A 15,572-nucleotide genomic window follows, 5' to 3' on the forward strand; every position below is an offset into this window, starting at 1 on the left:
AACATCCCTTCATGTTAAAACCTCTCAATAAACTAGGTATTGAAGTAACATACCTCAAAAGAATAAGAGCCATCTATGACAAACCCACAGCCAATATTATACTGAATGGACAAAAGCAGGAAGCATTCTTCTTGAAAACCGGCACAAGACAAGTTTGTCCTCTCTCACCCCTTCTATTCAACATAGTATGGGAAGTCCTAGCCAGAGCAACCAAGAAAGAGAGATAAATAAGTGGCCTCCAAATAGGAAGAGAGGAAGTCAAACTATATCTGTTTTCAGATGATATGATTCTCTATCTAGAAAACCCCACAGTCTTGGCCCAAAAGCTCCTTCAGGTGATAAACAACTTTAGCAAAGTTGTAGGACATAAAATCAATGTACAAAAATCACTAGGATTCCTATATGCCAACAACAGTCAAACTAAGAGCCAAATCAGGAATGAATTCCCATTCACGATTGCCACAAAAAAGTAAAATATTACTTTCTTTTTTTTTTATTATCATTATACTTTAAGTTCTAGGGTACATGTGCATAACGTGCTTGTCAAAAAAAATTTTTTAAAAAGTAAAATATTTAGAAATACACCTAAACAGGGAGGTGAAAGATCTCTACAATGAGAATTATAAACTACTGCTCAAAGAAATTAGAGAAGACACAAACAAATGGAAAAATATACCATGCTGATGGACAGGTAGAATCAATATCATTAAAATGGCTACACTGCCTGAAGCAATATACAGATTCCATTCTATTACCATCAAATTACCAATGTCATTTTTCATATAACTAGAAAAATATTTTAAAATTCGTATGGAAGCAAAAAAGAGCCTGAATAGCCAAGGCAATCCAAAGCCAAAAGAACAAAGCTGGAGGAATCATGTTAGCTGACTTGAAACTATACTACAAGGATACAGTGACCAAAACAGCATAATCAAAAATAGGTACATAGACCAATGGAACACAATAGAGAGCCCAGAAATAAGGCTACACATCTATGACCATGTGATCTTTGACAAAGCTGACAAAAATAAACAATGGGGAAAGGACTCCCTATTCAATACATGGTGCTGGGATAACTGGCTCACCATATTCAGACGATAAAAGCTGGACCCCTTCCTTATACCATATATGAAAATCAATTCAAGATGGATTAAAGACTTAAGTATAAAACCCAAAACTATTAAAACCCAGGAAGACAACCTAAGCAATGTTATCCTGGACACAGGAATGGATAAAGAGTTCATGACAAAGACACTGAAAGCAATCACAATAGCAAAAATTGACAAATGGGATCTAATTAAATCTAAGACCTTCTGCCCAGCAAAGGAGAATATCAACAGAGTAAACAGACAACCTACCAAATGGAGGAAAATATTTGCAAACTGTGCATCTGACAAAGGTCTAATATCCATCATCTATAAGGAACTTAAGTAAATTTACAAGACAGAAACAAACAACCCCATTAAAAAGTAGGCAAAGGATATGAGCAAACACTTCTCAAAAGAAGACATACATGCAGCAAACTAACATATAAAAAAGCTCAATATCACTCATCATTAGAGAAATGCAAATGAAAACCACAATGAGATACCATCTCATACCAGTCAGAATGGGTATTATAATAAAGTCAAAAAATAACAGATGCTGGTGAGGTTACAGAGAAAAGGGAACCCTTATACACTGCTGGTGGGGGTGTAAATTAGTTCAACCATTGTGGAAAGCACTATAGCAATTCCTCAAAGATCTAAAAGCAGAACTGCCATTTGACACAGCAATCCCGTTACTGGGTATATACCCAGAGGAATATAAAACATTCTACTATAAAGCCACATGTACACAAATGTTCACTACAGGACTGTTCACAATAGCAAAGATGTGGAATTAACCTAAATGCCCATAAATGACAGACTGGATAAAGAGAATGTGGCACCCATATACCATGGAATATTATTAAGTCATAGAAAAGAATAAGATCATGTCTTTTGTGGGAACATGGATTGAGCTGGAGGTTATCATGCTTAGCAAACTAACTGAGGAACAGAAAACCAAATATTGCATGTTCTCACTTATAAGTGGGAGCTAAATGATGAGAATTTATGAACAAAAAGAAGGAAAAAGCAGACACTGGTGTCTACTTGAGGGCAGAGAGGAGGGAGAGGAGCAGAAAAGATAACTATTAGGTACTAAGCCTAATACCTGGGCGATGTACTAATACATACAATAAATCCCCATGACATGAGTTTACCTATATCAGAAACCTCCACGTGTACCACCAAACCTAAAATAAAAAATAAAAATAAGAAACAAGACCTAACTATGTTGCCTACAAGAAACCTATTTCACCTATAAAGGCACACATAAGTACATAAATGGAAAATGATATTCCATGCAACTGGAAACCAAAAAAGATCAGGAGTAACTTATTTATATCTGACAAAATGAATTACAAATAAAAGATATAAAAAGAGACACAGAAGGTCACTATATAATGATAAAGGGTCAATTCAGCAAGATGATACAACAATTGTAAATATCAATGCACTCAACACAGAAGTACTGAAGTATATAGAACAAACATCAATAAATCTAAAGGAAGAGATAGACTGCAATAAAATAACAGTAGGGCAGTTTAACACCCCATTTTCAGTAAAGGGAATATCATCCAGACAGAAAATCAACAAAGATATCAGAGTTAAACTACACACCAGACCTAATAGGCCCAAGTAATATTTATAGAACATTTCATAAAATTGCTACAGAATATACATTCTTTTCTTCAGCACATAGAACATTCTCTAGAATAGGCCAGATCTTCGGCCACAAAACTAGCATCACCAAATTCTAAAAAGTAGAAATCATGTCAACTATGTTTTCTCGAGATTCATTTTCTGTCCTGATTTTTAAAAAGTATTTTTTCTGACCACAATGGATAAAACTAGAAATAAATAAGATGAACCCTAGAACCTGCACAAACACATAGAAATTAAAAAACATGCTCCTGGGCCAATGAGTCAATGAAGAAAATTAAGAAAGAAATTTAAAAAATTCTTGAAACAAATGAAAATGGTAGTACAACATACTAAAATCTATAGGATACACCAAAGCAGTACTAGAAGGGAAGTTTATATAAATGCCTACATCAAAAAAGGAGAAAGACTTGAAAAAAGAACCTAACCATGCACCTAAGGAACTAGAAAAGCAAGAATGAACCAAACACCAAATTAGTAGAATGAAAGAAATAATAAATACCAGATCAGAAACAAAATAAAATCAATATTTTCCAAAGCAATATAGAAGATCAATGAAACAAAAAGTTGGATTTTTGAAGATAAAATTGACAAAATGTTAGCAAGATTAACCAAAGAAAAAAGAGAGAAGACCCAAATAAATAGAATCAGAAGTGAAAAATGGGATATTACAACTGATGCCACAGAAATATAAAGAATCATTAGAGATTATAATGAAAAACTATACACCAACAAATAGGAAAACCTTGAAGAAATGGATAAATTCCTTGACACATACAACCTACCAAGGTTGAACCATGAAGAAACAGAATGCTGAATAAACCAATAAGGAGTAATGAGATTGAGAGTCTAAAAAAAAAGTCTCCCATCAGAGAAAAAAAAAAAAAAAAAAAGTCTGGGACCTGATGGCGTCACTGCTGAATTCTACCAAACGTTTAAGGAAGAACTAATAACAATTCTACTTAACCTATCACAAAAATTGAAGAGGTGGGAATACTCCTAAACTCTACAAGGTCAGCATTACCCTGATACCCAAACCAGACAAGGATACAATGATAAAAGAAAACTCAGGCCAATATCACTGATGAACACAAAATGTTAAGATCCTCAACAAAATACAAGCAAACTGAACTCAATCACAAATTTAAAAGATTAATCACTACAGTCAAATGAGATTCATCCTAGGGATGCAAGGATGGTTCAACAAACACAAATCAATAAATCTGATGCATCACATTAACAGAACCAAGAAAAAAAAGCACAAGATTATTTCAATAGCTGCTGAAGAAGCATTTGATAGAATACAACTTCTCTTTATGATAAAAACCCTTAACGAACTGGGTATAAAAGGAACATATCTCAAATTAACACAGGCTATATATGACAAACCCACAGCTAACATAATACTGAATGGGAAAAATTGAAAGCTGATCCTCTAAGATCCGGAACAAGATGAGGAGGCCCACTTTCACCACTTTTATGCAACATAATACCAGAAATCCTTGCCAAAGCAATCAGATAAGAAAAATAAATAAAGGGGATCCAAACTGGAAAGGAAGAAGCCAAGTCATCCTTGGTTGCAGATGACCTGATATTATATTTAGGAAACCCTAACAACTCTACCAAAAAACTGTTAGAACTAATAAATGAATTTAGTAAAGTTGCAAGATACAAAATCAAACTACGAAAGTCAGTAGAATTTATGCACACCAACAGCAAAAATCTTTTTTTTTTTTTTTTTTTTTTTTGTTGAGACGGAGTCTCGCTGTGTCTCCCAGGCTGGAGTGCAGTGGCGTGATCTCGGCTCACTGCAAGCTCCGCCTCCCGGGTTCACGCCATTCTCCGGCCTCAGCCTCCCAAGTAGCTGAGACTACAGGCGCCCGCCACCACGCCCGGCTAGTTTTTTGTATTTTTAGTAGAGACGGGGTTTCACCATGTTAGCCAGGATAGTCTCGATCTCCTGACCTCGTGATCCACCTGCCTCGGCCTCCCAAAGTGCTGGGATTACAGGCTTGAGCCACCGCGCCCGGCCAGCAAAAATCTTAAGAAAGAAATCAAGAAAGCAATTCCATTTCAAATAGCTACAAAGTATATAAAATACCTAGGAATTAATTTAAGAAGTGAAAGATCTATAGAAGGAAAACTATAAAACATTGATGAAAAAAATTAAAGAGGATATAAAGGAAAAATGGAAAAATATTTCATGTGCATTGACTAGAAGAATCAATATAGTTAAAATGTCCATTCTACCCAAAGCAATCTACAGATTCAATGCAATCCCTATCAAAATACCAATCGCATTCTTTACTGAAATGGAAAAGATAATCCTAAAATGTATGTGGAACAACAAAAAAAAGACCCCAAATAGCCAAAGCAATCCTGAACAAAAAGAACAAAACTGGAGGCACCACACTACCTGGTTTCAAAATATACTACAAAGTGGTCAGGCACTGTGGCCTGTAATCCCAGCATTTTGGGAGGCTGAGGTGGGCAGATCAGTTGAGGCCAGGAGTTTGAGACCAGCCTGGCCAACATGGCAAGACCCTGTCTCTACTAAAAAACAAAAATTAGACAGGCGTTGTGTACGACTGTAATCCCAGCTACTCAGGAGGCTGAGGCAGGAGAATTGCTTGAACCTGTGAGGTGGAGATTGCAGTGAGCTGAGATTGTGCCACCTGCACTCCAGCCCAGGCAACCAAGGAAGCCCTTGCCTAAAAAAAATAAATAAATAAATAAAATAAAAATTAAAAAAAACTACAAAGCAATGTTAAGTAAGTCAGCATGGTGCATGGTATTGGGATAAAAACAGACATAGACCAATGAAGAGAATAGAGAAACCAGGTCTAAGTTTACACATTTACAGCCAACTCATTTTTGACAAAGGTGCCAAGAACATACAATGTGGAAAGAACAGTCTCTTCAGCTAATGGTGCTGTGAAAACTGGACAACCATATACAGAAGAATTAAACTAGATCCATATCTCTCTCCATATACAAAAGTCAAATCAAAATGGATTGAAGACTTAAACCTAAAGCCTGAAATTATGAAAGGACTAGAAGAAAACTTGGGGAAAATGCTCTAGGACAAGACGTTAAAAGCACAGGCAACCAAAGCAAAAATAGACAAATGGGATTACATAAAAGTAAAAAGCTTCTGCACAGCAAAGAAAACACCAACAAAGTGAAGAGACAACACATAGAATGGAGAAAGTATTTGCAAACTATCCATCTGACAAAGGATTTATAACCAGAATATATAAGGAGCTCAAATAACTTAATAGCAAAAAAAAAAAAAAAAAAAAAAAAAAAAAAAAAAAAAAAAGCCAAGTACTCTGATTCTAGAATGGGCAAAATATCTGAATAGATGTTTCTCACAAGAAGACATACAAATGGCCAACAGGTATATGAAAAATGCTCAACATCACCAATCTTCAGGGAAATGAAAATCAAATCATTGTGAGATACCATGTAATCCTTGTTAAAATAAGACAGTGAATAATGGATGCTACCAAGCACATGAAAGGGGAACCCGTGCACACTGTTGGTGGAAATGTAAATTAGTACAGTCACTATGGAAAACAGTGCGGAGGTTCCAATAGAAACTAAAAATAGAACTACCGCAGGATCCATCAATTCCAGTACTGGGTATATATCCAAAAGAAAGGAAATCAGTGTGTCAAAGACGTATGTGCACTCCTATGTTTACTGTAGCACTATTTATAAGAGCCAAAATACTAGAATCAACTTAAATGTTCTTCAGTGGACAAATGAATAAAGAAAATGTGGTATATGTACACAATGGAATATTATTCATCCATAAAAACGTTAAAATCCTGTCATTTGCAGCAACATGGATGGAACTGGAGGTCATTACGTTAAGGAAATAAGCCAAGCACACAAAGACAAATATTCATATTCTTACTCACATGTAGGAGCTACGAAAGTGGATCTTACAAAGACAGAGAGTAGATTGGTTGTTACCAGAGGCCAGGAAGATTAGGGAGGAGAGGAGAATAAAGAGAAGTTGATTAATGGGTGTAAGTATACAATTCGATAGGAGAAATAAGACCTTGTGTTTGATAGATCAGTAGGTTGCCTATAGTTAACAATAATCTATTGTACATTTCTTTTCTTTCTTTGCTTTTTTATTGAGACGGAGTCTGGCTCTGCTGCCCGGGCTGGAGTGCAGTGGCACGATCTAGGCTCACTGCAAGCTCCGCCTCCCGGGTTCATGCCATTCTCCTGCCTCAACCTCCCGAGTAGCTGGGACTACAGGCGCCTACCGCCATGCCCGGCTAATTTTTTGTATTTTTAGTAGAGACGGGTTTTCTCCGTGTTAACCAGGATGGTCTCGATCTCCTGACCTCGTGATCTGCCTGCCTTGGCCTCCCAAAGTGCTGGGATTACAGGTGCGAGCCACCGCGCCCAGCCTGTACATTTCAATATAGCTAGAAGAGAATAATTTGAATGTTCCTAGTCTAAATAAAAGATAAATATTTGAAGTGATAGATATTCCAATTACCCTGATTTAATCTTTACACATTATGAATGTACAAAAATATCACATGTACCCCTCAAATAAGTACCTCTATTATAAAAATATTTTTAAAACCACAGTGCAATTTTGAGTTCCTAGATTATTTGTGATAATAATTTTAAGTAAAATAAGTATGGTTTCCTCATAGTGATACATCCAAAATTTTAAAAAAAGAAACAAGAAACTGGAATTTTGAAATCTTAAAAAAATGAAAATGCAATTTACAGAATGAGACAAAATATTTGCAAACTATATATCTGATAAGGGGTTCATATCCAAAATATATGAAGAACTCATCCAACTCAATAGCAAAATAAATAAATAAATAAATAAATAAATAATAAAATAAAAAAACCCCCAAATACACAGATTAAACAACGGGTGAAGGACCTGAATAGACATTTCTCAAAAGAAGACATTCAAATGGCCAACAGGTGTGTGAAAGGATGCTCAACATCACTAATCTTCATGGAAATGCAGATCAAAACCACCATGAGATATTACCTTCCACCAGTTAGGATGGTCATTCTCAAAAAGTCAGAAGATAACTAATGTTGGTGAGGATGTGGAGAAAAGGGAATCCTTATCCATTGTTGAGGGGATATGAATTGGTATTGCCATTACAGAAAACAGTATGGAGGTTCTTCAAAAATTGAAAAATAGAACTACTATATGATCTGGCAATCCCCCTTCTGTGTATATATCTAATAAAATAAAATCAGTACCTCATAGAGATATCTGCACTCCCATGTTTACTGCAGCATTATTCACTGTAACTAAGCTATGGAAACAACGGATGTCTCTGTGGATGGATGAATGTATAAAGAAAATTGCGGGATAGATATACACTTGATTTTTTTTTTTTTTTTTTTTTTTTTTTTTTTGAGACACAGTATCGCTCTGTTGCCCTGCCTGGAGTGCAGTGGTGAGATCTTGGCTTACTGCAACCTCCACTTCTCAGGTTCAAGCGATTCTCCCGCCTCAACCTTCTGAGTAGCTGGGATTACAGGCGCATGCCATCATGCCTGGCTAATTTTTTGTATTTTTAGTAGAGACGGGGTTTCATCATGTTAGCCAGGATGGTCTCGATCTCCTGACCTCGTGATCCACCTACCTTGGCCTCCCAAGTGCTAGGATTATAGGCGTAAGCCACCATGCCCGGCTATTATTCGGTTTTTAAAAAGAAGGCCATTCTTCCATTTACAACAACATGGATGAACCTGGAGGATAATGTTAAGTGGTATAAGCCAGACACAGAAAGAAAAATCCTGCATGATCTCTCTTATATGTGGATTCTCAGACAAAGAGAGAGCCAGAGAATATAACAGTGGTTACCAGAAGCAGGCAGGGTTGGGGGAAATGTAGGCCAAAGTGTACAAATTAAGTAGTTACACAGGATGAACAAATCTAGAAATTTAAAGTATAGCATGGGGGCTATAGTTAATAATATTGTATTGTATACTGGAAATTTTCTAAGAGCATAGATTATAAGTACTCTTATCACATAAAAAAGGTAACTATGTTAGATGATGTACTTGTTAAATTGCTTACCTGTAATCATTTCACTATGTATTTGTATTTCAAAACATCATGTTATACATCTTAAATTTTTACAATGAAAGAAAACAAATAAAAGTATACATATTTAAAAACTAGAGTTATTCCTTTGCAAATAGAAAAAAACATTGCTCTGCTGCTGGAGTCTTTGTCGACATCTCTGTTAACTTTACTGCATAGAGAATATTAACTGTGGCTATCTCCTGCAGATTTCCAGGGATACTGCATCTCAAATAAATGACCACAATCAAAGAGTTCAGCAACTAATTTGAAAGGAGTGACACTTGGAAAATGGCAGAGCCTTTGTTACTACTGAAACAATAAAGAAACATACGAGTTCAAGACCAGCCTGGCCAGCACGGCAAAACCCCAACTCTACTAAAAATACAAAAATTAGCCAGGCATGGTGGCGCGCACTTGTTGTCTCAGATACTTGGGAGGCTGAGGCAGGAGAATCACTTGAACACGGGAGGCAGAGGTTGCAGTGAGCCGAGATTGCACCACTGCACTTCAGCCTGGATGACAGAGTGAGACTCTATCTCAAGGGGGAAAAAAAAAAAGAAACACAGAACATTCAAAAAGGCACCAGAGCCATAAAGATGTAAAAAATTGAGAAATCAGCTGTACAAGAAATATTAAGGAACTAGGATTACTCCCAGCCCCTGACCCCAAGAAAGCTGAAGAAGTTCTTTATGGGTTTCACATATAGGCAAGCTCTGACCCACAGCAGTTTTCATTTAAGAATCACCCTGACAATCATACCTAACTTATTTTTCATGATACTTAGGTAGAGCCATAGATGCCACCTATCCAATTTTAAGAAAATGGATCCCAATTTGAATACAGCAGAAAGAATTATACTGTAATCTTTAATTTTTATTATGTAAGCTACAGGAAAATTTATAATGAGCAAAAGCAGTAATATAACAGATATCTTTGGATCATTTCCTCAAGAAGCTAAAATATAGCCCCAAGACTCAAAAGTCTTTAAAAAGATGCCTGCTAAATCTCCTCAGAAGACTACATGGATCTATACACTGGGTATTTAAGCATTTTCTATATATTTGTGCATTAATTAAACCTTTTATATTCAAAAATGACATCAGAGAAGCCTATTTAAATCCCTTGATTTCATAAAGGTGCCTCTTTACCTTATAATTTGCTGTGCTAATATAAGGCCGGGATTTCAAAGATCACAAAGACTTTATGTAGTTCCTGACTGTGATATTACATTTGTACCTAACAGGTTATTGTTAGCATATTTTATCTTTTTTTTTTTTTTTTGAGACACAGTCTCGCTCTGTCACACAGTCTTGCTCTGTTACACAGGCTGGAGTGCAGTGGTGCGATCTCAGCTCACTGCCAAGTTCTGCCTCCTGGGTTCATGCCATTCTCTTGCCTCAGCCTCCCAAGTAGCTGGGACTACAGGTGCCCGCCACCACATCTGGCTATTTTTTTTTTTTTTGTATTTTTAGTAGAGATGGGGTTTCTCCATGTTAGCCAGGATGGTCTTGATCTCCTGACCTCGTGATCTGCCTGCCTCGGCCTCCCAAAGTGCTGGGATTACAGGCGTGAGCCACTGTGCCTGGCCAAATGTTTGTTTTACATTATGCAATGTACAAGTACATGTTTTTTTTTTTCTTTTGAGATGGAGTCTCCCTCTGTTGCCCAGGCTGGAGTGCAGTGGCACGATCTCAGCTCACTGTAACCTCCGTCTCCCGGGTTCAAGTGATTCTCCTGTGTCAGCCTCCCAAGTAGCTAGGATGAAAGGTGTTTGTCACCACACCTGGCTAATTTTTTTTGTACATTTTTAGTAGAGATGGGGTTTTGCCATGTTGGCCAGGCTGGTCTTGAACTTCTGACCTCAGGTGATCCGCCCGCCTCAGCCTCCCAAAGTGCTGGGATTACAAGCATGAGCTACAGCACCCGGCTGTACGAGTACATTTATGCTAAATGAAATGTTGTATTTTGGGCTAGGAATAAAAATTCCACTTGATTCCTAAAAGAAATTAAGTTCAATACACACATGTAATTTCAACTTACAGCATCTTTCCTAGGAATCTAAGTTGTTAATAGTGTAAGAACTGTTTGTATCTGACAGTTATGCACAGAAAATGGGAACAACTGAAGATAACATAGAACCAACTTAACAAAGAATACAGCATGAGAACTTGCATTAGATACTAGAATGGGTTACAAAGGAGGATTGTGGTGTCTCCTTCAATGAACTTAAAAAAACCCTCAGCTATCTAAGATGGCATAGTGGTCTTGCTAAAGCTAAAGGCATCTTACAGTTTATGATTTTATGATTATGTAAGAAGCAGCTGAACACTTCAGATAACTAAATGGCATGCAATTACAGCACTGTGTCTCATATGTACTTGTCCAAAAGAGAGATATAGCATTGTAGTGGAAAAAACCTAGGATTTGGAATCAAGATACCTTGACATGTGAGATTAACATCTCTCAATTTTAGTTTCTTAATTATAAAATGGGGATGCTATTAATAACACTGCCTATCTAACCTGAAAGTTGTGCAGGTCAAAGGATATGAAGAAAAAGTATAGGAAAGCACTTTGTAAACTATAAAATAACATACTAATTTTTTAATGGTTGAATATTTTTGAAAAGGTCTGGAATTGGAGACTGCTTCAAAACATAACCTCTTTATGATGTGGTGCTATATCTACATTTAAAGTATTATGAATACCTTTTTCCATTGTGAATTATTTCAAACCAGGTAAAGACCTGATAAGTATTTGGCTTCTATTAGAGTTTGGGTTTAATACCAAAATAAGAGTTGTTATAACTTGTGACTGCTGTAAGTAAAAGTCAGTTCAGAAAGACTGAAGACTGAAGGAAGATAGGTCAAAATATAGTCAATTTTCCAACAGTCAGCAGGAGGAAGTAAGGGAGTTGCCCTTGTTGTAAGTTCTTTGGGATGGGCAATAACTGGTTTTTTTTTTTTTTTTTCTATCTATGGATTTGTGGCTATTTTGTATTCCTTGGACCTAGTAACATGCTTTTCTCTAAAACTAGATTTCCTGGTAATCAGGGCCTGGATAATCCAACTGAGTAAAAAATTTGAAAGACTTGCTCTCCACTGCTGCTCCCACTTCAATGCTTTTCCATGTCCTCATTTAGCCTCCTTCACCCCAGGTTTGTGATAGCTACTACAAGTTTCTACTCAAAATTGCTGCCAGCTACTGCATTATTGGGAACAGTAGCCAAAACGACTCTCTAATGGTTGGTATTAGCAACATAAGTAAATGTTGGAGGCACAAAAGTAGGCACAGCAACAGGTGGAGACAAGGAATAGGGCTGGCAATGGGGATACATTACATGAGAACTCAACTTTTAATTCTTTACAAAATGCCTTAGGATGACCCAGTGACCTGGTAGTAGAAAGTTGGAACTTATTTTCCTTTGCCCCTCTTCCTTTTAGAAAAGTAGACTACATGCATGTGTAGGCTTCTCCCATTACTATCTTTTAGTTTTTAGTGTATTTAAACCATTCTAAAAAGAGACTGAGCATAGGATTTTAAAGAAAATTTAACCAATGTGAATGAAGGAGGATGGAGAAAGGTCAATTGTTGCCCATCGATTAAATTGAACTCCACATTCAAGCAAAGCACTACAAGTGACTACCCAGCAGGATTGTTTAGAAATCCATATATATCCAGATGTATATCTGACTGGTGATATAAATCACGGAATCACAAAGCTGGTAAGGAATCTCCCAAGCTGCAATCTAATCTTATCTAAATTTCCCATGGTTACTAAACAAATCTGGCCATACTTGCTCTCCTCCATCCAGAGGACACTTATGAGGTTGACATGCTTATAAAATCTTTCTGGACACTATTTACTCACCACATTACATTGGTTGTATTAACGTGGACTTCATAGTCTTTGACCCAACTTACCTTGGTTGTCATCCTCATTGTCTTCCCAGGGTTCTTCATTTGCTAGCAGTGGGTTCTGTGACTCATTCATAGACCTCATAGGGAAGGAGTGTCCATCACCAGGGCTGGTGGGAAAAGAAAGGCAGTGAGTTATTGCAGCTGACATAGACTTTTGTGAAGGTTATAATCCTCTTAAAAACAAGAGGGAGGTTGTTAGGCATATTTAGTCTTATTGTCTAAAGCCGTGGCGGAATGGACTCTTACAATAGCATCATTTAGTTGCCATATTGCTCTCGATTTCCATATCTTATTTGTGTGTCTGCATCAGTGTTAACTTCTTGTTTGTAAGCAACTCTGTAGTTTGGTTCCCAAAATGCCCAGTATGGCAATATGCACACACAGCAAGCTTCATACATATCACTTAATGATGACGATACAAATTTATATCCCATTATCTTACTGCTTTGATTCTAAGTTTTCAAGAAAGATGACCAGTCTCTGAAACATTGAATACAGTGGAGATAAGGTGGTGTGAATTGGTGAAAGATAATGCCTGAATGCACTGTTATTTATTTGGTTTGCATGGCAGAAAGGTTATTAGGAACTAGGGGAAAGAGCCAGAGTGAGCCATCTCTAGACTGCAGATTTTGGGGGCAATTATCCACATGTGGGGTCTCGCTTTGTGGCTACCTGTGGTAAGCTAGGGTCAACTCCCTGGTTAATTTCTGTCCACTAACAGATGGGATGCACTGGAAGGAACTGAGCTGGCCCCAGTTAGAAGAGGTTAGTTTCAACATTTCAGTTTAGGTATCTGAATGCATTCCACCTTTGAGTCTGAATGAGTTTTGATGTTATCTATGCCTTTTCTCCTGTTCACGTATATGGTAAATTGAAAGTTGACAGATTTTATCGATAGCACTCTAAAGAGAATGTAAGTGTACTGATTATAAATGAATGGGCCTTGATTTTTGGTTTTGTTCTTTATTCCAGAGAAGACTCATTTTATACCTCCGTTTGATGTGGTGATGATGTGTGTATATTTGTGTTTGTGAGTATGTGAATAGGGTGTAGGTAATACCTGGTAACAGTTATTAATCAATATTACCCACTGACATAGTTTTGCCTTGTGATTTATAGACAGGTTAGTTGGATACACCACATCTCTGAAATAAATGAGTCTGTAAAATACTAACTGCTACACAGGAAGTATCAAGGCAATCAATCAAGCAGAAATTTTTCCATAATTACCACCCTACCCCCAACAAAGTTTCCTCAACTAAGTGAACATGAATGTATCCCTGTCTAAGGAGGGGACCGAAAGGGGGCTACAAGAAGGCTAAAAGCAAGCTCTGCTCCAGAATTAGTTTAGTTGATGGTGGTTCAATCTGGTTCACAAAGTAATTCACAGAACACAAGCTTGACTGTTTATTTCTCATCCACTACTTTCCCTGCATAATGGTTGCAGTTCTAAGAATTACCTATAACCTCAAATTAAACTGTACTACAAGGCGACAGTAACAAAAATAGCATGATACTGATACCAAGACAGATATATAGACCAATGGAACAGAACAGAGCCCTCAGAAATAATGTCACACATCTACAACCATCTTATCTTTGACAAACCTGACAAAAACAAGCAATGGGGAAAGGATTTCCTATTTAACAAATGGTGTTGGGAAAACTGGCTAGCCATATGTGGAAAGCTGAAACTGGATCCCTTCATTACACCTTATACAAAAATTAACTCAAGATGGATTAAAGACTTAAATATAAGACATAAAACCATAAACATCTTAGAAGAAAACCTAGGCAATACCATTCAGGACATAGACATGGGCAGAGACTTCATGAACAAAACATCAAAAGCAATGGCAACAAAAGCCAAAATTGGCAAATGGGATCTGATTATACTAAAGAGTTTCTGCACAGCAAAGGAAACTATCATCAGAGTGAACAGGCAACCCATAGAATGGGAGAAAATTTTTGCAATCTATCCATCTGACAAAGGGCTAATATCCAGAATCTATAAATAACTTAAACATATTTACAAGAAAAAACCAAACAACCCCATCAAAAAGTGGGCGAAGGATATGAACAGACACTTCTCAAGAGAAGACATTTATGTGGCCAACAAACATATTATAAAAAGCTCATTATCACCGGTCATTAGAGAAATGCAAATCAAAACCACAATGAGATACAATCTCATGCCAGTTAGAATGGCGATCATTAAAAAGTCAGGAAACAACAGATGCTGGTGAGGATGTGGAGAAATGGGAACACTTTTACACTGTTGGTGGGAGTGTAAATTAGTTCAACCATTGTGGAAGACAGTGTGGCAATTCCTCAAGGATCTAGAATGAGAATACCATTTGACCCAGCAATCCCATTACTGGGTATATACCCAAAGGATTAGAAATCATTCTACTATAAAGACACATGCACACATATGTTTATTACGGCACTGTTCACAATAGCAAAGACTTGGAAGCAACCCAAATGCCCATCAATGATAGACTGGATAAAGAAAATGTGGCACATATACACTATGGAATACTATGTAACCACAAAAAAATGAGTTCATGTCCTTTGCAGGGACATGGATGAAGCTGGAAACCATCATTCTCAGCAAACTAACACAAGGACAGAAAACCAAACACAGCATGTTCTCACTCATAAGTGGGAGTTGATCAATGAGAACACTTGGACATAGATAGGGGAACATCACACACCGGGGCCTGTCGGGGGTTGGGGGGCTAGGAGAGGGATAGCATTAGGAGAAATACTTAACGTAGATGATGGGTTAATGGGTGCAGCATACCA

The 15,572-nt window shown here is 37.1% G+C and overlaps 1 protein-coding gene across 2 annotated transcripts in view; it reads right to left on the reverse strand.

Annotated features, from left to right (window-relative positions):
- Positions 1 to 15,572, reverse strand: part of ZDHHC15 (zinc finger DHHC-type palmitoyltransferase 15) — a 149,112-nt gene that overhangs the window by 38,478 nt on the left and 95,062 nt on the right. For both annotated transcript variants that reach the window (XM_050776390.1, XM_050776389.1), the window contains one exon: positions 12,768 to 12,871. In XM_050776390.1, coding sequence (XP_050632347.1) covers positions 12,768 to 12,871 — 104 coding nt within the window. The remainder of the gene's footprint in view (positions 1 to 12,767; positions 12,872 to 15,572) is intronic.

The sequence above is a fragment of the Macaca thibetana genome, chromosome X (assembly GCF_024542745.1).
Source record: "Macaca thibetana thibetana isolate TM-01 chromosome X, ASM2454274v1, whole genome shotgun sequence".
Classification (NCBI taxonomy): domain Eukaryota; kingdom Metazoa; phylum Chordata; class Mammalia; order Primates; family Cercopithecidae; genus Macaca; species Macaca thibetana.